We start from the raw sequence: 24,111 nt of genomic DNA, 5'->3' as shown, positions 1-24,111 counted from the left end.
AGCCTCATAATTTCCCATTCAATACTGTTATTATGGCACCACAAACTATTAAATCTAAACTACCAAGACAAAGTGTAAATATTGCAATGTAGCTTTGTTATGTTCCATATATTGGTTACAAAACCATAATCAGTAATTGTAGATCTCAGTTATTTATATAAAGTAGCATATTGTAATTTACCCCATGTTTATGTGAAGGCATGGGCCCAAAATAATTAAGGTAGCTTCATGTGAGACCAGATCACTGCTTGTTTCATTGCTGCTACACCTTACCTACCAAGTTGTGTTCGTTTTCCTTTTGAGGATTTTTTAGCTTTGTTTCCACCTTTCTGTTTCTTTGCCGAGGTTTTTGGACCGTTCAAGGAGGTCTTGCCAGATATGAGATTTTCTGACATTTTTTCAAATTTCTCTGGAGAAAGATACATGTCATCAATAAACTTTAAACAGACAATGGAATGCAGCATGTATGAGTGAAAATTTGGTCCATGACTTTATGTAGTTTATCATTATAGTAATCTTTTCATACGCAGCCAAAGTAAGTTCCATAATTTTAAAATCATAAACTGTACTTTGATATGATATGTAATAGATGGAAATACTTAAGTGTGTGTGTGTGTATATATATATACACACACTTAAGATTAAGTATGGAAACTGAACATCCAAAACAGTGAAAGGTAGGGGTTTCCCTTACAGAAAGCTAAGGACCTGAGCTACAGTGGTAAGAGCGCAGGTGAAAATTCTCCAGTTCTCCCAATGTCCTTAAGTGTAAATCATTACTCAGCTGCACAAAGCATTTATGTGCTTTTCTATTTCCAGTTCATTTTTCAGTGTACCTCTGCAGAGGACAACCTTGAAAAGAAGTTGTATGCATAATTACATGTAGCAACCACACAGCTGGAGATGATACTGTACAGAAGGCTACTCTTCTTTCATTTACTCTCCTTTTTCCCAGTATCTAGAGTAAGGATGAGAACAGCAGTGTAGAAAAGGCTCAGTTCCATTGCAAAGAAGGACGCAATACAGCCTGCCCACTGTACAGACCGGACAGCGCACCGCCACAAAATACACTGCCAGCACCATCATGTGGAAAGTACACACATAGCAGCCGATAGAACAATTAAATCGGGATGATCCAAATTCTGTTAGGAGAAGTATTGAAAATTGTTTGATGTTATTATTGAACAGCTAGAGGCATTCAACTGGTATAAGGACAATGGGATTCTCAGTTTGTTTGTGTCCTCCCTCTTCCATGTTCCTCCTTTTTTTAAGACTGTAAACTGACAGGGAGAGGAACCATTTTTTAAATGTCTACAAAGCACCTTCAGTATTTGGACGCTACTATAATTTTAACAGCAATAAGAGGAAAGCAGATGACAGAAAGAGATGGCATCTTCAAGAACTCTGTCATAACTATTTCTGATGAACTCTTACAGGAGCTACAGCCTGTCTGCCTGCACATGTGAACAGCCTGTTTGCTGTCAAGATGCTTAAGGTGAAAAGTGAGTTTATAAAATAAATGTTCTATCTTGAGACTTTCCCAATGAAAGGCCTAAAACAATGTGAGCATTAAAACAAACACGCCATGGCCTGTGCATTTGCAATTTCAGTGGTCATCCTGGCTTTGGGATGGTCTTTCATTCCGAGACTGAGAAACAGTGTTTTTCTGTTTTGTAACACAGTTCTCAAATACTCCGGAAGCAAGCAACATAATTTTAGCTTCCAATCTGAATTTTAGTTTGGAGATGGTCACTGATGGCAAGATACAGGTAATGCATTACAGCCTGGTGGTATAGCCCGGGTTTGGGATCTATGTTAGCTTCCCATGGATTCAAGGTGAATTTTGCTTGACTTTAATGGGAGCAGAGCCTGACACTCTTATTACAGTTATGTGTTTTTCTTTTTCACTGCAATCAAAATAGAAAAACATACTCTATAAATCCTCAGGCTCTTTTCTCTGTCATACTGGATCTTGCAGATCACTGGTGACAAGCTGCATCCATGTGATGTTAGTGCATTTCTCTGTTGTTTGTTCATTATTGCAAATACAGCCCCCTTCATTAATCCATCTGAAGAACTGTAGCAATTTAATCTTCTGCTTTTTCCAAAAAGTAATGATAATACCAATGCAAAACAGATTAATGTTGCAGAATTCTGAAACTTTTGCCTTGCAAGGGATGATGTTTTTGGAAGATTAAAAAAAAACACAAGTCATGTATAATGAGTGTAAGGAAAACGTTAGGAGTTTTTTCTGCCCTCATTCTCAGTCTTTGTGTCAAATACAGGACTACAAACATTGACAATATGTTTATGTCTAACATTCAATATATTTTCCCAGTTATAATATTTCAAAGGAGCCTCTACACTGAACAATATGCTTAGTTTATAGTTCTGAAACATTAGGGCTACCTCATTTAGAGTGCATGTCAATTCAGACGGTTAAAAGAGGCTAATCTTCCCTTATTAAAAAAAAGCACAAAGCTATTTCTTATCCATCTCCTTGTATATTTTACGTAAAAAAATTGTGACCCATTTTATAAATGGATTCTGTGACTACTCTAATTTGAAACCAACCATGATGCCTCTGGATAAGAGAGACAGCCCTCCTGGATAGGAGAGGCCAGCTGTTTTAGAAATTAGTTGAAGGACAATATGAACCATCTCATATATATTACAGTCACATTGTCTTACTTCACCATTTCCTAATTATGCACTGAAACAAAGCCAATTTGGAAATTTTGAGTTCGTTCTTCTGAGTGACCTAAACCCTAAGTCACATGAATAGAGGAAACACTGAGAGGGCTGAGATAAGTCACATGCCTATGTTTAGTACATTAACTTGTAAGTAAAAATATCCCTTTTCCTTCGACTGACTTCAAATATATGATACCTATAAAAACAGTTAAAACTTTTGAAAATTGTCTCCCGGTAATGCAGTTCCTCCTCCTTTACTGAAAGAATCAGGTGTAGAGGTACACATGGCACTATACAGATAAGGGGTGCTAGTGAAGGCAGTGTCGGTGACTGAGTGTATGTTATGTGCATATGTTAATAGAAAAAGTATCCCTGTTTAAGAGTTGCAGATGAATACAGCAATCAATAGGACTGTTCATGGTTCCATCTGTGATGCACAGAACCTCACCAACTGGAAAGCAGATAGAAAAGTGCAAAGTAATTATCACCTTTTACAGTATCCCTAATACCATATCGCCTTGCCCATTTGTCATCCTGTGGGCATATGATTGTCAGTAGTTAGGAAACACGTAAGGCCTCCAAAGCAAGCAAAGGCAGAAGTTCTAAAAACTTCTCTGGAAGTATAATCAAGCCCATAGCCAGTTACAAAGTATGTATGCAAAGTTGTTTTTTTACACAGGATTATGCTACTAACCCCCAGGTGCTCCCTGCAGGAAACCTACATGCACTGGGAACTTTAAAATAGATACTGAAGAGCAATCTTTTGCACCCCTCCTCTTCTAAAAAAGAAAGAAAGGAACAAAAATCCTAATGGTTCTTAATGTGTAAGATAAAAACTAGTATTTTCGGAAGTTACCTTTTACTTCAGGGGTTTGGTTTTTTTCATTCCCTAAGTTTTTACACAAAGTACCAAATCCTATCAAGAAAACCATGAAAAAAATTGGTGTTTGTATTAGAGGACTGTCTGAAAATATGACAAAAAAGATAATTTCTTTAATCTGTGGTTAGTTCCTGTCCTCTTAGAGATATTCCTATATTGCTTATTTAGAAAGAACTCTGTGTATTTGTCCAGAAATATATAAACATATTATGCCTTTCCGTTAATCCTTATATAAATTCATGATTCTATGATTGAGAAGAGAGGTTGGAAACAACATTTAAATTAACATAATTTAAAAAATTTAAGAGTGCAAAACTTACAAAAAAGAATAGCTCTTGAAAATCGTCATAAACATTGCCATATATTTTATTTTGAAAAAGTAGGAAATGTATTATATTAAAACTTCATTAAATATGTTCAGTCTAATTTTTCAGCAATTTTCAGTGGAACACAGTTTTACATTATTTAATTGGTAAAGCCCAAGTAAATATTTGACAACTTTGTTTGACATTTTGTAGCCTAGTTTGTTTATAGATGGCTGTAATATTTTGAACATTAGGCTCAAGACAAAAAATAAGATCAGAGTGCTCTTCTAATCATTTAATGTACTGAAACATTTACAGTTATAAAACAAATCCGTGAAGTTGCTAGGCACTGCAAAAGGGGAAAGTTAATTAGCTATCAGTACTACAAAAATGCTGTCTGAATTGAGGACACAGAATGATTCATTAGTTGCCTAATTGAATGATTTAAGGTCAAGCCTGTGTGCATTACTAATTTAGCACTGTAATTTACTACAATTTGGAATGACAGAAGAATTGAGTGCACTTCCATTTAACAAAAGCACTACAAGGAAATTATAAAAATCATGTGCTACTTGCTTTTTTGTTGTTGTGTCGCTATCAAGCTAAAAATCACATTTCTGTCTGTAAACATTTAGGAACTTGTTAAAAATACCATCTTGAGAATGACCCGATCTCTCCAGAAATTCATATACAATGTTCCCTTTAATTAAATTTATTCTACTTTGCTCTACACAAAGAGCTCGTGCATATTTGGACACAACTTCATTGTATAAGTTGTAGGAAGTAAAGCTGAAGTTTTGGCAACTGCCAAATCATTTCAGCATTTGAATAGTTCTATTTGAATGTACCTGATTTCACACATACGACTTTTCATTAGATTAGGCCTACTTGAACCAGGTGTAGATTTTGTTATTTGATAGAAATCAGTAGAGGTAGTTACAGGCTCTGGGATGATAAGTACAATACATGTAAAATTAGGTTAAGAATTAATAAGAAAGGCATAAAGGACAAAATGGAAAACTTCATTAAAACATTGGCTAATACTGTGTTCTGTTTCTCTCCTTTCTTCCATTCAAAGAGAAATAGAATAGAATTGGAAAAGGTATAATATGGATCATTGAAGATATGGAACATGTTTTATACTAGGAATAAACTAGGATTCTCTTTAGCCTGGACTGAAGAGCATATGATAGAAGTCAACAAAATCATGAGAGGCATGGAGAAAGTGACCAGGGGGTGATTATTCATGGTCTTTCGTAAAACAAGATCTAGCTGGCATCACATGAGCTTATCAAGGGACAGACTGAAAACAAACAAAAGGAGTACAGAAGTATTTCATTGCACAATAGGTAGTTGAATTATGGAGCATACTGCCTGTGGACAGGATAGCTGCCAAAAATGCACAATTTCAAAAAGTAACAGGGCAAATTGACTGACGAAAAATTGAGGGCTACTAAAAATAATACCTCTGGCTATAGAAATGAAGCCATAAATCCAAGAAGAAAGGGTGTAAAGAGGGGAAGGATGGCTTTATTATAATTTTGCCCAGGTCCTTACTGGCCCAGACAGAACTTCTGGTCTACGCTATTAAAATTTATTAACAATTTGGTCGATACTTCAGTAGTTAATAAGTATGATATTTAAGTTGTCATAACATGATCCTGTCAGGAAGCAAACAGTTGCATATGTTTACTTGTTAATTGTAAAGATTTACACTAGATAAGACTTCATCCTTTTTTTTTTTTCTTAAGCAAAGGTAAGAAAAATAATCATCTCATCTTTGAAATGTGAGAGCTAGGTTTCCGGGACCAAATCATGCACTGAGACTGGGAAGGGGAGATGAATTTGCAGGTTCTTTGCAGAAGCACAGCGTCCTGCCGGAGGGCTTCTCTCCACGGTGAGGGGAGGGTTTGCAGCCGCCCGGGTCTGCTCACTAGCACCCCTCCAGCCTTTGGCACAGCCACCCTCGAGGGCCCGCCGCGCCCTTCCCCTCCCACAGCGGGAGAGGAAGACGCTGAGCCCGCTGGCAGGTTCGCGGTGAAAGAGGCGGTTGAGGCCGTCTCGGCCGCACGGAGCAGGCCGCGGGCTCCGCGCCGCAGCCTCGGCCCGGCCCAACGCGTATTCCCTGTCGGCTGCTCCCCGTCCTCTCAAACCTGTCATTTTTCACCCGTTTCCGCTGGCGCAGCGGGGCCGCTTCCTCGCCTTGCAGGGTGCTCCTTCGCCCCCGGCCGCGCCCCGCCACTTCCCGCCCGCAGCCCCTACCTCCGCGGCCCCGGCCTCGCCGCGTCCCTGGAGCCGCGTGGTTGTCAGGGCAACGGGGCAGACCAGGATTGACGCTTCCGACAGGCAATCAGCGCTCTGCTTTTCAAGCCCGCCCCCGCGAAGGGAAGCTGCTATTGGGGGTTCCCCGCAGGAACGCAGCGGTTCAGATAAAAACTACACGTCCCAGCATGCCGTGCGTGGGAGGCCTGCCGCCGCCTAGGGTATGTGGGGAGCAGAGCATGATGGGGCCTGTAGGCGGCCGCTAGTGGCAGCTACCTCTGCAGACACGCCACCCATGGTCCCCCTGTCCCAGCATCTCCTCGCCGTTAGCTGCCAGGCAGTGCTGGGGGCGGCTCCAGCTGGGAAGGACATTTGGGTGATTCGATGCAATTTCGTAATATGAAGATTTGTATTCCACATCTTTCATATTTTTGATGCATAAAAATAATTTAATTTGCTTTGCTGCAATGTAAAACACAGAAGCCCCGGAGCATCTTTCCCTCTGTGTTTGCGGAGCACCCAATGCTCCACATCCGCACGCCTCATGGTAGGCAGGAGGGATCCTTGCTGTCTTCCATTTCTCTCTCTACAGCCAGGAAGTTCCCTCTCTTAAAACGCTGCTACTCTCCTTGATTTTGCCTTGTCCTTATTTTAGCTTCTCTTTTTGTACCAATGCTGACATGGGTACTGGCAGCACCAACGAGGCAGCCGGTGAGTGGATGCAGTTACCATAACCTGGGCTCCATCCCGGGCCCTACCTCCCGTCAGGCAGCAACACCCAAGTGGTCATTTCTGCAGTGAAACTGGCCAAGGCCCAGGACAGGAGATCGGTTCTTTGAAGTCAAATTAATAACTTTAATAGCTTAATTGCATGTAAGTGGAATGACTTAAGCGTGTCAGTCATTCCACTTAGTTCACTGTACCGCTGGCTGCCCTTCATAACTACAATTCTGTGATCAGAAAGAGTTTTTTTATTACAGATGGGACATAGCTAATTATAACATAAGCATTACCTTTTCTTCTCCTGACGCAGAAGCCTAAGTTAATAAATCTGGAGACGGCATTACCATCCTATAGAAAGTATATATAGGGGAGAGAGCCGTCAGTCACGTGCAGCAGGAGGGAGATGTGAAGCAGAAGGTGACAGACGCCGCGTGTGCCTGCGTGCACAGCCCAGCACAGCCCAGCACAGCCCAGCACAGCCCCCGAGGCTGGGGCGGGCCGGCGGAGGCCCCCAGCCCTGCGCTCTGCGGAGCCGCGCCGGCGGGGGGGGGCGCGGGAGCGGGAGCGGGAGCGGCGGGTGGCCGCCGGCAGCGGGCCCCGGGCGCCGCGCTTCCACGGCCGCCCGCGGCGCCAGCAGCCCCCGGCCCCGCTGCCCGCCTGGGCAGGAGGCCAGGGAGCAGCAGGAGCTCCGCGGCAGCGAGGTGACCCGGCTGGCAGGTACGCTGGAGCCTTTTCTTTGACAGCACGGAGCGGTGCCGGGGCGGGGGTGCGCCCCGGCCTCCAGCGTTTGGCTTTGGGATGCCAGGGTAAATCGGCGCCCAGCCGGCCGCGCCAAGCCCGGGAGGGGCAGGGGGCTGCCGCGCCCCGCCGGGGCCGGGGATGCGGGCGAGGCCGGCGGCGGCGGCTCCCGGGGAATGGCCGGTGCCCTGCGGCGGGGAGGAGAGGCCCGCGTGGGTCCCATGTGCGGCTGTGCTGTGGGAAGGGGGCTGCCTGGTTCGGGGGCTGCCTGCCGTGACACCCTCCGCTGTGGAGCCCGTGGAGCTCACGCCGCCTCTGCGCAGGTTAATGAGCAAATACTTATGCGTTGTGTTTGTCTTGAACATCTTCTCAAGCTGACACCGTGAGGTCAAGAAGTATTTTTTTTTTTTTTAAATCAAGCACCGACATGGACAGGAGTATTGCAGGATCAGAGTAGGGCTTAACTTAGAAATGGCTGATCAGCTGTAAGAAAGATGAGTGGAAACTGTGGCATCGTATATCCCGCAGGACAATGGAGACCTGGTAAAACAGGAGCTGAATTTTTTTTTTAAGCCTATTTATGGGCCTAGTCTTAGTGTTAAACTGCTGATTCAAAACTTTTCATGCCCTCTCTGACAGCTGGGGAAACTGAAGGTCTTGAATCATACCTGAAAACAGACTTGTGTCTGGTGTGTGCAATGGCTGCTTGAGGAGAGCGGATGTGATCTATGCATTTTTTAAAATTAATCTTGGTGATGATTTTTTGTTTGAGTTATATAAGAAACTTTTTTATGCAAATTAAAAATAATTTTTCTAATATGGCACATCTTTAAATTTATTCACCGCCTAGGCTCTCTCCTCTGTTCTTAATGTCAACAATCTTTTATCTGAAATAAATATTCCTGGCTACCTCTTAAGTACTTTATAAAGCATTTATAAAACATTTGGGAGTCAGTGAAGTTAGTAACAGATTAACATCTAAACATGTTGAATACTATAGAAAGTAATGTCTCAAACTGTGTTTATAAGGTTCTCTTTTAATCTTCCCCCTCATACTCATCTAAAATGTGAGCCTCTTCAGCTAATCACAACGCTTGAATACAATTACCTTTTGGTCTTTTTGTCTGGTCCGTGATCACCATTGGTTTGCATTCAGTCTTTTATGGCTGAAGAAATAGATATAATCTTGCTAACTGACAGGTTAATGTGCTTAGGTAATTTATCTGAATTGCAATTTGGCGTGCTGGGTCTCCATTTCCAAGAGTGAACGATGCTAATACTAATGCTTAAGAAAAATGCTGTCTCTCTTGAAAATTCCATTTCTTTCAAGGACTGGACAGCAGGCTGACAGCAGGGGAAAATACTAGCTACAGAAGTAGAAAAGTTTTCCAGAAGAGTGAACGCTCATGAGAGGCTTTTGGTTCTCTTCTGGACACAGAAGGAAATGAGTCAGGCTGTCTTGCATATATGATGTTGTTGGCAAGTGAGAGAGGAAGAAGTTTTCAGCAAGTGACTCCATAATTCCAAAGGGACAGAAATTCCACTATTAAATAAATGTCCTGGCAGCCTATCTGCAGATTTGAGAGCTTGCCCAAACTTTTCTTTGGGTTCTGCAGAACATGTGCAATATTGTGAGGAAGGTCTTAAATTCAGTGTAATGTGCAAGTGCGTTTCACAGAAGATGAACATCTTTGGAGTCCAGGTTGGCCGTGCAGACCGACCTGATGCTACTGCATTCATGCTTGCATGTTTTCCAACTGACATGGACTTCTTTTCATTGCAGAAATGGAAAATCCTGAAGTGGCTGTGAGCAGCTGCAGTGCTCAGGATGATGAAAATCTTTGCAGCTACAAACGACACCTGTCAGTATCACAAGAGGGGCTTTTGGAAGACCAGCTTAGAAGGAAGTTAAAATTCTTCTTCATGAACCCATGTGAGAAATTCTGGGCTCGGGGCAGGAAACCTTGGAAACTTGGGATTCAGCTACTCAAAATAGCAATGGTTACTATTCAGGTGAGTAACTAGGGAAGGAGGGACTCTTCTTAGCCCATGGGAATTCAAATAAGGAGTGCAGGTGACAAATGCTATTCTTGGTGTGGTGCAGAGACAGGGAGAGGATAGATTACAAAACTATCTTAGTTGCATACATGTAGTTTAGATCTCAAATGGCATAATTTTCTCCATTGACTGCAGGATAGCTTTCCTAAGAGTGGAGATGAAAAGAACTGTGCTTAAGGGCTCTACTTTTTACTTCACTTTTTTTTTTCTTTCCCTTTTTTTTTTTTCCCCAAAAGATGGCATCCTTACACATCTGTTCCCCCAGTACGTTTTCATTCTGAGTGTGTTTGTGTTCCAGGGAAGGAACAATCGCTTATGTTTCAATATAACAGTGATAAGAACTGAAATTGGTAGCTTTTTCATGATGTTTGCTTATGCCTTATGTATGGTATACAAGCTCTTGTGTTGAAAAAAACAGAAATTTTGCCCCACTCTTCCTCTCACCCAGCCTTGCACCATGGATTTGTATAACACATTTATCTGCTGCCTAAAACGCAACTTATTGTCTCAAAGTTCTGTGGTTAAGGAGGAAGAAGGTCTTTCTAACGCTTCAGAAGATGATCCTTCAGAGTTGCCTGCATGTAATTTCCATTTATGGTGGTGTCAGGGCTATGACAATACAAGTATGGAGAAGAATGTTTTCTACAGTTGCATGAATGATGGGACAAACTGCAGGAGTAATAATTCTTTTGCTATACATCTGGCACTATGTTTATATCTCTTACTTACTGCTTTAGTTTAAAATGTATCATCATTCTCTGATTGTCATCTGTCCCATTTTGTAATTAAAAATAAAATTTGATGGTGAAAGACCCTAAATAAGAAAGAAACTGATGCTGATTTAGCCTTTTCAGAGAAAATCTGCCAGTAGGTAATTCAGTCTTAGCACTGTTCATTTGCTGGTGTATTCCTGTGTGCCTAGAATGCTGAGCTTGCCCACAGAGCATTTTAGTATCTCTGTAACTGAGTTATCCTTATCAAAACCTACATACCCAGTTTGCATTGTGGCCATAAAACTAATCTGAAGACTACTGATTCAGACTTATCTCTGATAAGTTTCTTCACAATACTCCTGACACTAGATTTGAAACAATAGTCACTGAAGAGAATTGCGAGCTCCCACAAACAATACATCACAGTCTTCTAGAAACCTTTTCCAGCCCAGATAGTAGCTAGCAGGGTTTTATGCTAATTTTTCATGAATAATTGCAATATATTTTTTCACAGCTTCAGCGGTTATCCTGTTACAAGCACAGTTTTTGATGAGTTATTCTCAAAGCACCTTTCACCCAAACCTGAGGGAGGGATGTTTTTTTTTTCTGAGTTTGCCTTTTCTGCACTGGAGTAAGGACTTCAAAGTGGGTCTGGTTAAGTCCCGTCCTGCATTTTTGGCTGAGGGTCGCTGATATTCCCCAAGCAAGTCAGGCTGAACTAACAAAGCACGTCTAACAGTATATGGGTAGCTTGAATTTGAGATGGTATCCTTTTCTTTGTAAAAATGCGAGTCCTTGGCCAAGATGCTGGTAAACATGTTAAAGGAACATTCTTGAAACCCATTGTTTCCTTAAGTCAAACTTTCTTTTGACCAGCTGTGAAATGGAGTAGTCTGCATGTAAGTGCCGTGCCTACCAGCGTGATGAAAGAGTGGCTCTTTGCAGGACAGGGTTCGCATGTTAAGCCAGAAGCCAACTTTGTCTTTGGACAGGAAATATAAATGTCTTTTTCAGCTGGTGGTTTTTGGATTGAGCAATCAAATGGTGGTTGCCTTCAAAGAAGAGAACACTGTTGCATTCAAACATCTCTTCTTGAAAGGATACATGGACAGAATGGATGATACCTATGCTGTATACACACAAACAGATGTCTATGACCAGATATTCTTTGCAATAAACCAGGTAAGGATTGTTGCTGCAATGTATACAATACATATGCTCTTTACCTGGGTACCTTTTCTTCTTCCACCTTTCCTGATGGTTTCAAGTCTGAAATTGAACTTAAGACTAGAATGTTGATTCGTTCAGGTTTTCTGTCATTGGCAGAGCATTGTACTTGTGGTGGCATCCTTAAAACTAATCAATATACTACTTCTGCACTAAATGCAGGCCTTGGATTTGAGCCAGAGTGCTTTGCAAATAACAAATTAGGCTTTCTAGTAAGGATTGTAAAGAGAAAAAAATAATAAGCAAAGAAGTATTTAGATCCAAATCCTGCACTTACTGTTTTTGTCAAATACCTTGAAGTATTTGAGGACTCAGCTGTAGCATAGTGTAGGTTTCCAAGTTCTTAGGTGACCTTTTAAATAAAAAGATGGGTTATGGCACAGATCCAAACACTTCTGGGGTTTTTTTTTTTTCAGAGACTAACAGTTTTGGTGTCATCTGAGTTGGTTTGTCTGTTTGCTCTGAACTTTAGTACTTACAGCTGCCCAACATTTCTGTTGGAAACCATGCTTATGAGAAGAGGGGAGCAGAAGAGACAGCTCTGGCCGTATGTCAGCAGTTCTACAAGCGAGCAACCATCTGTCCTGGAAATGAAACCTTTGATATAGACCCAGAGATTGTGACTGGTAACGAACCTAATCTATTGTATCAGTTCTTTAGGAGGAAGGCCCCTACATTTATAATGAATTCTTGCAAACATCCAGTATTGTATAGTCCTATCAAGTGATCTATATTGAACTTACTACCAGCCAAAACTGGCAAAAAAAATGCTGTGTAACTAACTTCTAGCCCTCACCTCCAAGGTAACAGTCCTTTATGTCTGCTGCCACAAAACAAGTGATGAGCCGTTAGCACTGATGACCATCTAATACAAGTATTTCGGGCTAATTTCAGGAGCCTTCCCTATGAATTCATGACGAATAACTTGGCTGGTTCAGGGAAGCCAATATATTTGTCAGCTAACTTCCCAAACGACTCCTCACTTAAGCGTGCTATCTTGCCTGGTGTAGTCAACAGCTCTTTCCAGCCTCGGGAGTGGGAAAGGCAGATTACAGTTAAAGAGCGTGATAACCCATGAGATATTGTTGTGAGTACTTATCCATTGCAGACTGCTTGTACATTGAGCCAACGACGCTGTTAGACAACACAACAGTGGGAAAGCACAACTTGAATTTCACTCTGGATTTCCACAGGTGAGGAGGAATGGGCACCTCCTGTATTGGGGTGTTCCTGTGGTGTCCCTGTGAAAAGCTAACACAACGCTCTATTGCAGACTGGTGACGGTGCAGCTCATGTTCAATCTGAAGGCAATCAACCTCCAGACCGTTCGTCACCACGAGCTCCCTGACTGTTACGATTTCACTCTGACGGTACGTGGAAGCCTGCCACGTGTCTTTCTGTTCAAAATGAGAAATTGTTCTTGCTGGTTTACCGTGCGTAGTCAGTGCAGATGTTTTCTGAAGAGTGCTGGGCACCATTGACTGGTCCCCAGCGGTGTCTGGATTACTCTGTCATGGCTTAGTGTACCCTGTAAGTAACCACCAGTTGTGACTGTGGGAGGTTAAGCTTTGGGTGCTCATGACGTGGTCCTGAAGCACTTGCTTGGCTTACAGCCTTTTGTGCTCTAATCCATCTGAAGTATAACAAAAGCATAAACCTCTTCTCTTTAGAGAGATGCTTCTAGGAAAGGTTGTTTTCAGATCATAGAGGAATGAGGCTGTAGTTTAAAAGAATTTCACCTGGTATCTAGTTGATCAAGCAATTTGTGGCAAATACATGGTTCACCAGATTTGTCTTTCACTTTCACAGCATTTATCTGAATAAACTGGAATTACCTTAAGCTTAAACAAGTTTCGTAACTTCTCCCCTAGGAGAATTATTCTGAATCATTATGCAAGCTTAGCAATACAGAGTACTACATATGTAATGGTTTAACTTTAAAAAGACATGCACTTTTTTTTTTTTTGTTAATACAGATAGTGTTTGATAATAAAGCACATAGTGGAAGAATTAAAATAAGTCTAGACAACGACATAGAGATCAGGGAATGTAAAGACTGGCATGTTTCTGGATCAAGTAAGTGACATAAATGTGTTCAAATTTTCATGCTAAACTTTTGCCATACTAGCACAATGTTTGTTGACCTTTTTCTTTATTAAAAGATGAGGCACTATTGACATACATTCTCTAGTGGGTGTGCTCTAAATCCTGATTTTCTAAGAAACTGTTGTTCTTCAACCTCTGATCTGAAATCCTGGGAACCCAGCCACACCATTACTTTCCTTAGCAGTTCTCAAACCTTGCGCCATTGATACTGTCAAACCAAAATTTTTCCACACCTCACTGTGCATCCTTCTAGCTTTGGCTACTGAACTTACACTGCTCATTGTTTAAGGTGGGGCTGTGAACCGTTGTTCTAGCACCAGCCAACAGAAGGACACATGATAGTGGTGGAAAGTTGGAACTGATTCACTCTTATGTCAGGACTTAGCACCAGGAAAGATAAGGAAGGACTGTTGCTAAGGCTTGCTAGAGTGGAATGGCTACAAACACTTCCTACTGCTGCTTAAATGTTGTTTGGCGTGTATTTGGGTGTAACTGAGATGCACAGTATGGTTAAATAACCTATCTTAAATAGTTACTCGCAAGAGCACCCTTTGTTGGCAGCTATTGGGTCTGGTCACAACATTGTCTGAGATCTTTTCTGATTAGAGAAAATAATCTCTTTGAAAGTCAGAAGCTTTCCAGGACTCAAAATTCCACTTATTTTCTAAATTTTTGCTGAAGTAAGCAATAGGATGAATCAGGTCCATTTTTCTACTTTGCCACTTTCCCCTTTACTGTGCCTACATTAGGAAATGAAGAGCTGGTAGTGAAAAAAGAGAAGTTTTTTTTCTAAAGATCTGGATTGGAATTAATTTTGGGGATTTTCGTGAAATGCATCACAGAGTACAAAACACACCACATATGCAAAAGCATATTCCACTAAACACTCTTTATCAACTAGCTTTGCTAGCTGCCATGTTATAAATGCACAGCAGATGGCATGCTACCTCTAGCACATTGCTAGTGCAGCAGTACAAGAAGGTTTTGATACCAGGCTTCTGTAATAATCCACATTTGCTATCTATGTAGATAGCCTCCATAACAGTTTTCAAAATCATCTCCTGGAGGACCCTGTATTATGTTCTGACAGCCAAGGAAAAATACAAAGGTAATGATTGCAGTTGGACAACAACAAGTTGTTGCTGTTCTGGACTACACTGCAAAACCAACTTAAATGGCAACAATACATGTGTTAGTGAGTTTGATATAAGCAAGAAGTAGGTGGGCTTTTTCCAAGTAGTGCAGTTTGTGAAGTCAACTAGAACTTCAGTATCCCATTTTGGAGAATTGCTGCATCTTCTTGCAAATTTAGCATTAATTTTTTTTCAATTTTTTTCTCAAACAATCACTCTTTTAGTATTAAAAATCTAATCCTTACACTGTCTCATCTAGTTTCAGCTGTATGATAGGTATAAAAAAACAAAAAGAGGTCCAGTGGTAGATTTGGTGCAAAATTTGACCTTAGTTGATCAAGAATGTGAATTTTAGTAACATAAGAGATGAGAAACTCATGTCTAGCTCAATGTTGGTCTTGGCTAGCTGAGCAGCAGTGCAAATTATTTGCACTGTGCTGGGACAGAAAACCTATCTGATAGTCAAATACTGGTCTGGAAGAGAAGATACATACTGTGAAGTTCCTGGGATTTCTTTTTTTTTGACAAGTTCTGTCACTCCAAAGACCATTCCAGTGCTTGTAAAATGGACAACTTCCACCTCTAATTCTGCAGGGCTGTAAGAAGTACTCAGGCTCTGGTTTATTTTTGATGTGGTATCAACCTTCCTAAATTAACTGAAGTGGTATCTGTAGTGGTATCTGTAGTGCAGATGCACTTGTGTCTCTCATGAAAATGTGTCAGATAAACTTTTGTGGGAAAAATGCCAAGATTTTTCTTAATTCGGTTGTATAAGCATAGTTAACATCAAAACTTGATTCTTACTTCAATACTCAAGGTGGTCAACAAGATGAAAAGCATCTGATTATAAACATGTAGATTTTTGTTCTTGCAGTACAGAAGAACACTCATTACATGATGATCTTCGACGCTTTTGTTATATTGACTTGTCTGGCCTCATTGATCCTTTGCACACGATCAGTGGTTAAAGGAATTCGGCTCCAAAGGGTGGGTATAACTCTTTCCTTGGAAAGTCTTCATGTCTTGTGTAAGTCTGATTAACTTTTTTCTTTCCTCCTTTCCCCTAGGAATTTGTAAGCTTTTTCCTATATTATTATAAGAAAGAAGTATCTTCCAGTGATCAAATGGAATTTGTCAATGGATGGTATATCCTGATTATGATTAGCGACGTCCTAACTATTGTTGGATCAACTCTAAAGATGGAGATACAAGCCAAGGTAAGCTTTTTATACTGTCAGGTGGAAGCAAAACTGATTGTTTCTGTCCCAGCTAGGTTTAAATCTCTCGGAGGACTTTAGGCTGGCTATACTTCATTCTGAGTGGCATGAAATTTTAAAACTCTGTCTTCTCCTCTGGAATTATAACTGAGATGTCTTGTTTCCAGTTGCGAGATTTAAAAACTCCAAATATCACTAGATATTATAGTTCTAATTATTTTTGCTCCTTTGTGACTCCAAGGAATAAAATGTACTTAATTTCTGAAACTTTATGACTGTTGACTTCCTCTCTTCCCCATTTAGGACCACTTATATTTGGTTATTTGATGGATTTTTAAAAATTTAGCATTTAACTTTCTGTTTCCCATATAACAAGTGTTTAACTAGCACAGAGACTCCCTCCTTAAACACCACTTTACTGCTTTCCCAGCTTCTGCTTTCCAGCATGTACATAACAGTCAGCCACAGCCAGGTTCTAGGCCTTCAATTTCTAAAATAAACTTGATATAGAAAAAAAAAATCTTTTTAAAACATATTATGTGCAGCCAAAATTAGGGAAGAAAAATTATTACTATATGCTATCCTGAAGCATCCTAATATTCAGATAATGTTCTTCACCAAATCTGTAGCAGACTTTGAAGTGTGACATTGCAACACAACAGACTTTGGACAGTAATAATGAAAGGAAGGGTCTGAAATCCATCTGGTGACAGCTTGACTATCATAACGCCCTGTACAAATTGCCCTATCTTACCTTAGGGGCTATAAACTCAGTTCTTGGGGGTAGAAAGAAGCTATGAGGAAGTTGGCTAAGATAAGAGATAACTCCATCCTGCTTTGGGAGAAGCAAAGACAAGAACAAGATTGGAGTAAGATCTTGCATTTGGAATTCCGGTATCTTATAAATACATCTATTTATATATGTTTCTAAGAGAGTATTTTACTAAAACTCTTCCCTACGGGTACATTTCACTTCATTTTGCAAGCCTTGTGGACCATAATAACAAGATCTTGTTCCATGTAACTGTATGAAAGTTAATGGCTGAATAACAAGTTCACATTAAAGTAGCCTAAATTTGTTTTTTGTCAAGCTGTAAATGAATTATGCTAATATAAAAGATTAGCCGACTCTTAGAGGAATAAAACCAGAAAATAGTGAAAACTTCTTACTCAAGTAAGCTGTCATGACCCATTTCAGAGTAGGGCTGCGGTTCAGGGAACAGGATATATGCTAAGTTGGATGAAAACAGGCCAGTATGTATAGGTGGAAAAAAGCAGTGAAGTGCCAATAAAATATAAATGAAGTTCTGGTTAGAATTAATTAGAAGCTAATTAGTCTTCTCCTTGATAACTTTCTACACCTCACAGTTCCTGGCTACCTAACAAGATCTTCCTTAGTATTTATCTGAGCTCTGCTGACAAGTCATGCTATTTTTCAAAAACTGCTTTGCCTACGTACTGGAAGAACCTTCTTTGCTCTGCGGTTCTAAAGTCATGTCTACACTGTCCATTGGGATGCAGTGGAGAGATTCCCAAGCTGCTCTGGGGAATCTGTCGATGCAGATTCCAGAAGCAGTTGCCGCAGGTCTGGAAGCAGCGTAAAAATGTTTGCAGTGCCACTCTGCAGGTACCGCGGGGGTGTCTCTGCACCTGCAGTGCAGCTGCGCTCTTGGCCTTGCAAATGGAGCTTGTCCTGTCAGAATCTATTTTACAAACAGCCATATGTAAAGGCTTGTGAAATGAGTTACACTTGAAAGTGCCCTTGCTCTTTGGTGAGACTTCTGCTCTCTAATGCATATTGCCCCAAACCAGTTTTTAATGGGAGAGATAGGAAAACAATGTTTCTTAACAGATCTTTGTAGTAACGAGAGTCGCAATTTAAAACTTGTCAGTTGTTATAATACTTGATTTTTTTTTCTTGCTTTTTTTTTCTTCTTTTTTTTAGAGTCTGACAAGTTATGATGTCTGTAGCATACTCCTAGGAACATCCACTATGCTTGTGTGGCTTGGAGTCATTCGCTACCTAGGTTTCTTTCAGAAGTATAATGTAAGGATCTCCTGGGATCTTCGTGCTGTTGGTATTTATTCTGTTTGTTGCTATAAGAGGACTGGAAGAAATGCCTGGTTGAATTCTAATTGTTTGCATTGCTTTGTGCAGCTTCTCATCCTAACACTGCGAGCAGCATTACCCAACGTAATGAGGTTCTGCTGTTGTGCTGCTATGATCTACCTGGGCTATTGTTTCTGTGGATGGATTGTACTGGGGCCATACCATGTGAAGGTAATATCCTTAACGTGAAAAAAGACAACTTGAATAACAGAATGGATTCCAAACAAGTGAGAGATTATTACTGTTGTCTTCTAAGTTTCCATGCCAAGGCTTCCCTTAATGTAAAAATAGTGCATCTTCAACATGATGCTGCTCTGTTTGAGGAGTCTGACTTCCATGACTCAATCAGACTTTCCTCGAGTTATGAAAGCTCTGAGTCAGAAGTGGAAGCTGCTGTGACTCCCAATCACATGCTGGTATTTTGAGAAAATTTTCATCTTGCAGAACAGTGGTGTCAGACTAAAAACTTTGGAGACTTTATCCTTATCCCTTTTAAAAGTTAAATTGGTTTACCTGCTCCAGCAGGACTTTACAGGTGAATGAATTGAATGTGTATGTGTACAGGAGGTGACAAACTTCGCTCATTCCTCAGATGTGTTACTGTTTGCACCTTATCATTCCCTGGGCGTGCAAACTGATCTGAGGCAGCCAGTCAACAGCTGTGTATCTTCTTCACGTTATGTACAGTCTTTGGATCCAAATAAAGTGGCGACGGATGTCCTTGTCTTCTTCCCTCCTCTCTAGTTTCGCTCTCTGAACACGGTTTCTGAATGTCTTTTTTCATTGATCAATGGAGATGACATGTTTGCCACCTTTGCAAAAATGCAGCAGAAAAGTTACTTGGTTTGGTTATTCAGTAGGATCTACCTCTACTCCTTCATCAGTCTGTTCATCTATATGGTGCTGAGTCTCTTTATTGCACTCATTACAGATACGTATGAAACTGTCAAGGTAAGCATGAACTCTTACTCTTCGTTTGGAATAAAAATGCAAGATTGGTGCTATCCAGACTCTCATCTCCCTCAATACTTTGACTTGCAGGGCATGCCAATTTAAAGAATAAATATAAGGGCTACTTTTGAGGGTGCAGAGTGATGACAAGAGGTTTTTAGTCCTTCCCTACTTCAGTTTCCTTACAAGCCTATCTGATTTCCTGCCCCAATGGAAGCTAAATATCTATGAAAAAGCAGTAATTTCATATTCAGTTCTCTGAATCTTCTAAATTCAGGCTTAAGCAATGTCTAAAAAGTGGTCTGGGGAGGATTTGGGTTATTGTGTGTTTTTGCTCTGCTAAAGGTTTAACTAAGTATCAATTTTTAGCACTACCAGCAAGATGGCTTTCCGGAGACAGAACTTCAGAGATTTATATCACAGTGCAAAGACTTACCGAACTCTGGCAGGTACAGGTTAGAGGAGGAGAGTTCTGTATCTCTCTTCTGCTGTTGTAATGGTACGTACCTACGTTAAAATTTGCATATACATTTGCATATACATTTGCATATACATTAAGGTATACGGGGAAAGTATTTGCATATACATTAATGTATATGCAAAAGCAACACACCACAAAATGTCCCTGGTATAATGTTTATGAAGAGTACTTAAATTTTGAGGAGTGGAGAGGAAAAAACTCCACAAAAATCCCAAACTATTTCAAATGCTTTAAAATGGAGCACTGCAGTGAAAGGTCTGCAGCCAACAAACTCCTTAGGAGAGGTTTAAATTAAGAATTACTTAACATATGAAAAATAGTACAGAAAGTTAGATAATGTATACAGTAACTGAGGAACCCCGTATGTATAATGCGCAAGCATTAACACTTCCTGTGCTTATTGCAATAGTCAGGACTTACTGAACTCATTCAGTGTCATCTTTTTAATGATACCTTGTGCAGTAAGGTGTCCTAACTTAAATGGTAGCAGGCCTGAAACTTAGAGAGAAAATCAGCTTGCCAACGTTGTAAGATAGCATGCAGTTTAAGATATTATCACAGCACTTGGGAAAGGATTGCTTCACTTCCACTACGGAGAGCTTAATGCTTCAGTTGTCTGAAGTTTTGTTTCTTCAGGAATACTGACTGCAGGTTACATGGTTTATATTTAACCTGGCTGGCAGCAACTCTGAGTCTTGCTTGCTGAAGGGTCCCGTGGTGGGGGAGCCTTAAAATATTTGCAGCTTGATTAAAAAGATCAAAGGCATTTGCAGCTCCTTGGTATTGGGCTTTTCTGGTGTGCTATATTGTTATAAGCCAGATGATAGAATATATTTCTGAGGGGGAGGAGAAGGGGGCATATTTTGGAGTAGAGAGAGAACAGAGCGTGCAGTCAGACAGTCCAGAGCGGAGAGCCGCTGTTCTGACCGAGTGCCTTTCTTGAAATGAAAGTGGGATGAAGCAGAACGGGGCATCTTACTCCTGGGTAAAGGGCACTACATGTTAATATTTCCTTTTCTGCACACACCTCTCAGTTTAACCGGGCAAGAAACCCAACACAAGGCGGGACAGGGTGGGAATGTAATACTTTTCCCACTGACTTGGAGGCGGGGATCAGGGCTCTAGAAGAGCATTCGAAAAGGAAAACTTGGTTACTCTCAAGCAACTTGTTCTTCAGGAGCATCGGGCAGCAAACTGCCCTGGCCTCAAACAGAGCTATAGGCATTTAAGTGCCTGGTTTCAGAGCCTTGTTTCCTGAACTGATTACCTGCTCTTTAATGATTTTATTCTGGTCCAGAATGTCTTGATCTACGTGCGTGCTTCATTCCATGCATGTTAGTGTTACAAACTGGAAATAGCGTGTTTCTTTCTCTAGAAGCTAGACCAGGGGCTGACTTTGCAGTTGCCCGCAAATACTGGACATTGCTCCTTTAGCTCAGTACTGTGGCCTTCTGGTTTTACTTTGAAACAAATGATCTGAAGGAATAAATAAGTATCTCGAGTGGGGTGTTGAGTTACAGTTCCATGGCTTCTGCTCTTTAAACAGTCGTGTGGTCCTACAGGACACACAAGGCTTCTCTTAATTCTTTCACATGCTCAAAATGTTTTGTGGTGGTTCATAGCAGTTTCTTAGCAGTGTATGTCAAATTAGTAATTAAATAGTTCAGTTGCATTTTTAAGGCTCCTTGTACAATGAAACTATTATTTTGATGCATGCACCTGACAACCTTTTTCCCCCTCTTCTGTACAGGTCTTAGTAAACATATTTAATGGATTGCGGGAGTGTATCATGGAGGCTTTAAAGCAGCACGCGTTGCAAGGACTGGACAGTGGAGCCGGTGGAAAATCTTGTACCTAAAGCCTGAATTTGCTTTTCTCAAAAAACAGTATAAGCCTGTGGCAAAAGCTTGTGATTAACTTACAGTCTTTCTGATTAGGCACTCTCACTGCTAGTTCAGGGGTTTTGGGGGTTTGGTTTTTTATTAGATTTGTTCTATTTGTTTCCACTTAAATTATGCTAGAATGCAAAGGGCATTAAAAAAGCTGTCTGTGTTCAGAGACGTGGCTAGATTATGAGTAGACCAGAAATGCAGTAACTTTCAACTAGAGGTAGAAATAGTGCTGGACAACTGCAACTTTGAACACCAACCTAGCCCTCAGGACTGCAGGCATTATCTAGCTCTGGCTGCCCCGGCACTGAATGAATGAAGGCCCACTCTAGAGCCCTCAGCATTTTTTGTTTATCTGCACTCATAGTAAAAATAAACTAAAAGTATGAAATTTGATGTAACTTGTTTCTGGAGACATTACAGTGAATTGATGCACAAGCCATTCAAATATGGCTGAGAACATAAACTAAATATTTCTATAAACGTAAGTACCACTTAATGTAAGTGGCAGTCTCTTCTCAGAGAGGCCAGGGATATGCCAGGCCAGAACTGAAGTTCGAGGGGTGAGTTGAGTGGAGAAATGTAGATGTTCTCCTATATCCAGTGCTGGGTAGGATCAGTTACAGTTTTCAGCTTTGCAGTGTGCTGACCTTATGTTTTTAAAGGAAAAGTCAGACGAAAGCACTTTGAAAATATCTATTTTTTTATTTGAAATCTTCCTCTGGTACACAAGTCTGTAAACCTGAAGTCTAAACTAAGTTAAATACATATGTATTTAATAGATATGTCTCTGAGAGTCATATCTCTTCATGCTTTAGAAACTGGATGTTTCCTACCAACCTAACAACTTGGTATTGTCAGCGGCTGTCTGAAATATTAGATCTTATGAAAGTTCCATTTTGACAACTTAGTTTATATACTTTGTTGATTGTGATACCATTTAATGGATGCCTTATTTTCTATAGTCTATTCGGTCTGGGAGCAGAATAGAAAACCAAAGGGAAGCATATTTTAGATAACTTGCATTTGTGAGCAACAATCCCGAAGGTATGTGTGACAATGTATAATGCTGTGCACGAAGGTGGAGGACACTAAATATGTGAATGTTTACACATTGTAAATGCGCTACAATAAACACTTCCAGCTGCAGTAAGTATTGGGTGTGTCAGTGTTCATCTTAAGAGTAAATATGTTGCCAGGTTAATATAGGAGCTTTTTTTTTTTTATAGCAATATGCAATTTCTGGCACGAAGCAGTGTGTGGAGTGTGTGAACTTGCATTTCCTGTAGTCAGGATAGTTCCTGTGGACTCTGGTGAGGACCTGTTCCCAGTTTGATCCTGTTCAACAGCTTTTCAGAGTTTGCCATAGAAACAAATAAGAAAATATTAAACCTTATACTAAAAATGCTCTTGTACATTACACGAACTTCAAATTCAGCAAAATGCAAGGTGTAGGCAGAACAGCTTATTCACAGTATCTGAAAGTTGCCTGTATTGAGGTCCTTGTCCTCCAACAGTCGCCTAAGATTGATGACTTTTGAAGCTTTTCAAGGAGATTCAAGACAATCTTGCCTCGAAAAGCAGATATTAAGTGACGATGTTTTCTGTTGACACATTCGACAACACACAATATATAATCTGCACATCACTATTGTATAACATATTTTGTGCAAGCAATTCTGACAAGGATGGCAAGCACTTTAAGATCACTGAAATGCAGAAGGCTGACTTCTTAGCAAGGCTTTTTCACACTGAATTAAGAGAAAGCTAAGATTAATAACTTGCTCAAAATGCAGGCGCATTTTGTAAACAGCTATGGAATACTTTGTTTGCCAATACAGTTAAAAGGCAAGTAGTAGTCTGATTTCATTTGGAAACAGGGCAGAGCATATGCCTCATCACTGTTCATGTGAAATTGGCAACAAATTTCAACAAAATTTGGCAGCTCTGAAATAGCAAATTCTTACAAAGTTTTATAGAAGCAGGGAGAAATCATGTTGATAGAATCCTGCAGTATAAGCATAAGGCATGGAAAGCTACAATGGGTGACCCCAGAGCAGGAAAAGATCGCGTATATAGATTCTTTCAATTTCTAATAGGAGAAATCTTCCACTGAAGACTGATTTCTGTTGCCTGAAGAGCAAACTTCACTGTGAAGCTTGTTTTGCAGTGAAATCCCTGTTAGAGTCTTTAAGTAACGACCCGGGCTTGTGCTACAGCTAAAAAGTCAATCAACTGAGACATAGAAATTCATTGGAAAATCATGCTCTGTTACTTCTGCTGGACTACACAGCTTTTAGTTTAGCATTGCTGGCAGTTGTATGGGTTTGGGGAGGAAAGAGTTGATGAAAGGCAACTTGCCTTCAAACAGTAACGGGCAGGGTCACAGTGTGAAGCCAGAGGGGAAGGACTACCTTAAATTAGGAGAAGGATGTGTAAAGCAAAGGATAGAATGGGGTGGGAGGAAAAGAAGGGACAACTGCTTATAAAATTAGCAGAGCAGCAATTGCATATTTCTGACCACGGATGCAGGCTGTTACAAGAAGAACAGTACCCTGACAAGTTACTGGCTTACACCTCCTCAAAATGTCCAGTTCTGACTGGAAAAATAAATGCTGCTTGTA

The 24,111-nt window shown here is 40.6% G+C and overlaps 2 protein-coding genes across 20 annotated transcripts in view; one reads left to right on the top strand and one right to left on the bottom strand.

Annotated features, from left to right (window-relative positions):
* DNAI3 (dynein axonemal intermediate chain 3) overlaps positions 1–6,323 on the bottom strand; it is a 30,286-nt gene extending 23,963 nt beyond the window's left edge. For 4 of the 13 annotated variants that reach the window (XR_012674485.1, XM_075156181.1, XM_075156186.1 and 1 more), the window contains exon 1: positions 278–3,790. Coding sequence is in view for 11 of the 13 variants with exons in the window: in XM_075156181.1 (XP_075012282.1) it covers positions 278–464 (187 nt within the window). In the remaining 2 variants the exon portion in view is untranslated. Of the gene's footprint in view, positions 1–277; positions 3,793–6,032 lie in introns of those variants that run through there. The other 9 variants (XR_012674486.1, XM_075156185.1, XM_075156193.1 and 6 more) reach the window with 7 other exon arrangements.
* A 1,121-nt stretch (positions 6,324–7,444) lies between these two features.
* On the top strand, positions 7,445–24,111 carry LOC142084914 (mucolipin-3-like). 7 transcript variants are annotated; one of them, XM_075156158.1, is made up of 14 exons: positions 7,445–7,581; positions 9,386–9,615; positions 11,388–11,555; positions 12,073–12,226; positions 12,709–12,793; positions 12,874–12,970; positions 13,577–13,676; positions 15,714–15,826; positions 15,907–16,056; positions 18,002–18,103; positions 18,215–18,337; positions 18,911–19,117; positions 19,487–19,616; positions 21,349–24,111. In XM_075156158.1, exons 2-14 carry the CDS (start codon positions 9,388–9,390, stop codon positions 21,366–21,368), a joined length of 1,677 nt encoding a protein of 558 aa, XP_075012259.1. In that variant the 5' UTR covers positions 7,445–7,581; positions 9,386–9,387; the 3' UTR covers positions 21,369–24,111. The 7 variants fall into 7 exon arrangements, with proteins under 7 accessions (XP_075012259.1, XP_075012261.1, XP_075012260.1 ...); XM_075156159.1 differs by lacking the exon at positions 7,445–7,581 and adding an exon at positions 9,086–9,267; XM_075156157.1 differs by lacking the exon at positions 7,445–7,581 and adding an exon at positions 9,086–9,304.

Source organism: Calonectris borealis, chromosome 8, assembly GCF_964195595.1.
Source record: "Calonectris borealis chromosome 8, bCalBor7.hap1.2, whole genome shotgun sequence".
NCBI lineage: Eukaryota > Metazoa > Chordata > Aves > Procellariiformes > Procellariidae > Calonectris > Calonectris borealis.
Note: the sequence above shows the minus strand (reverse complement) of the source record. Positions and strands in the feature narration are given on the sequence as shown.

Bases quoted from the DNA above. Each gene is read 5' to 3' on its own strand.
- LOC142084914 (XM_075156158.1), top strand. From the start codon at position 9,388: ATGGAAAATCCTGAAGTGGCTGTGAGCAGCTGCAGTGCTCAGGATGAT. The intron at 12,971-13,576 runs GTACGTGGAAGC...TTGTTAATACAG, and splicing joins GTTACGATTTCACTCTGACG to ATAGTGTTTGATAATAAAGC. The intron at 18,104-18,214 runs GTAAGGATCTCC...TGCTTTGTGCAG, and splicing joins GTTTCTTTCAGAAGTATAAT to CTTCTCATCCTAACACTGCG.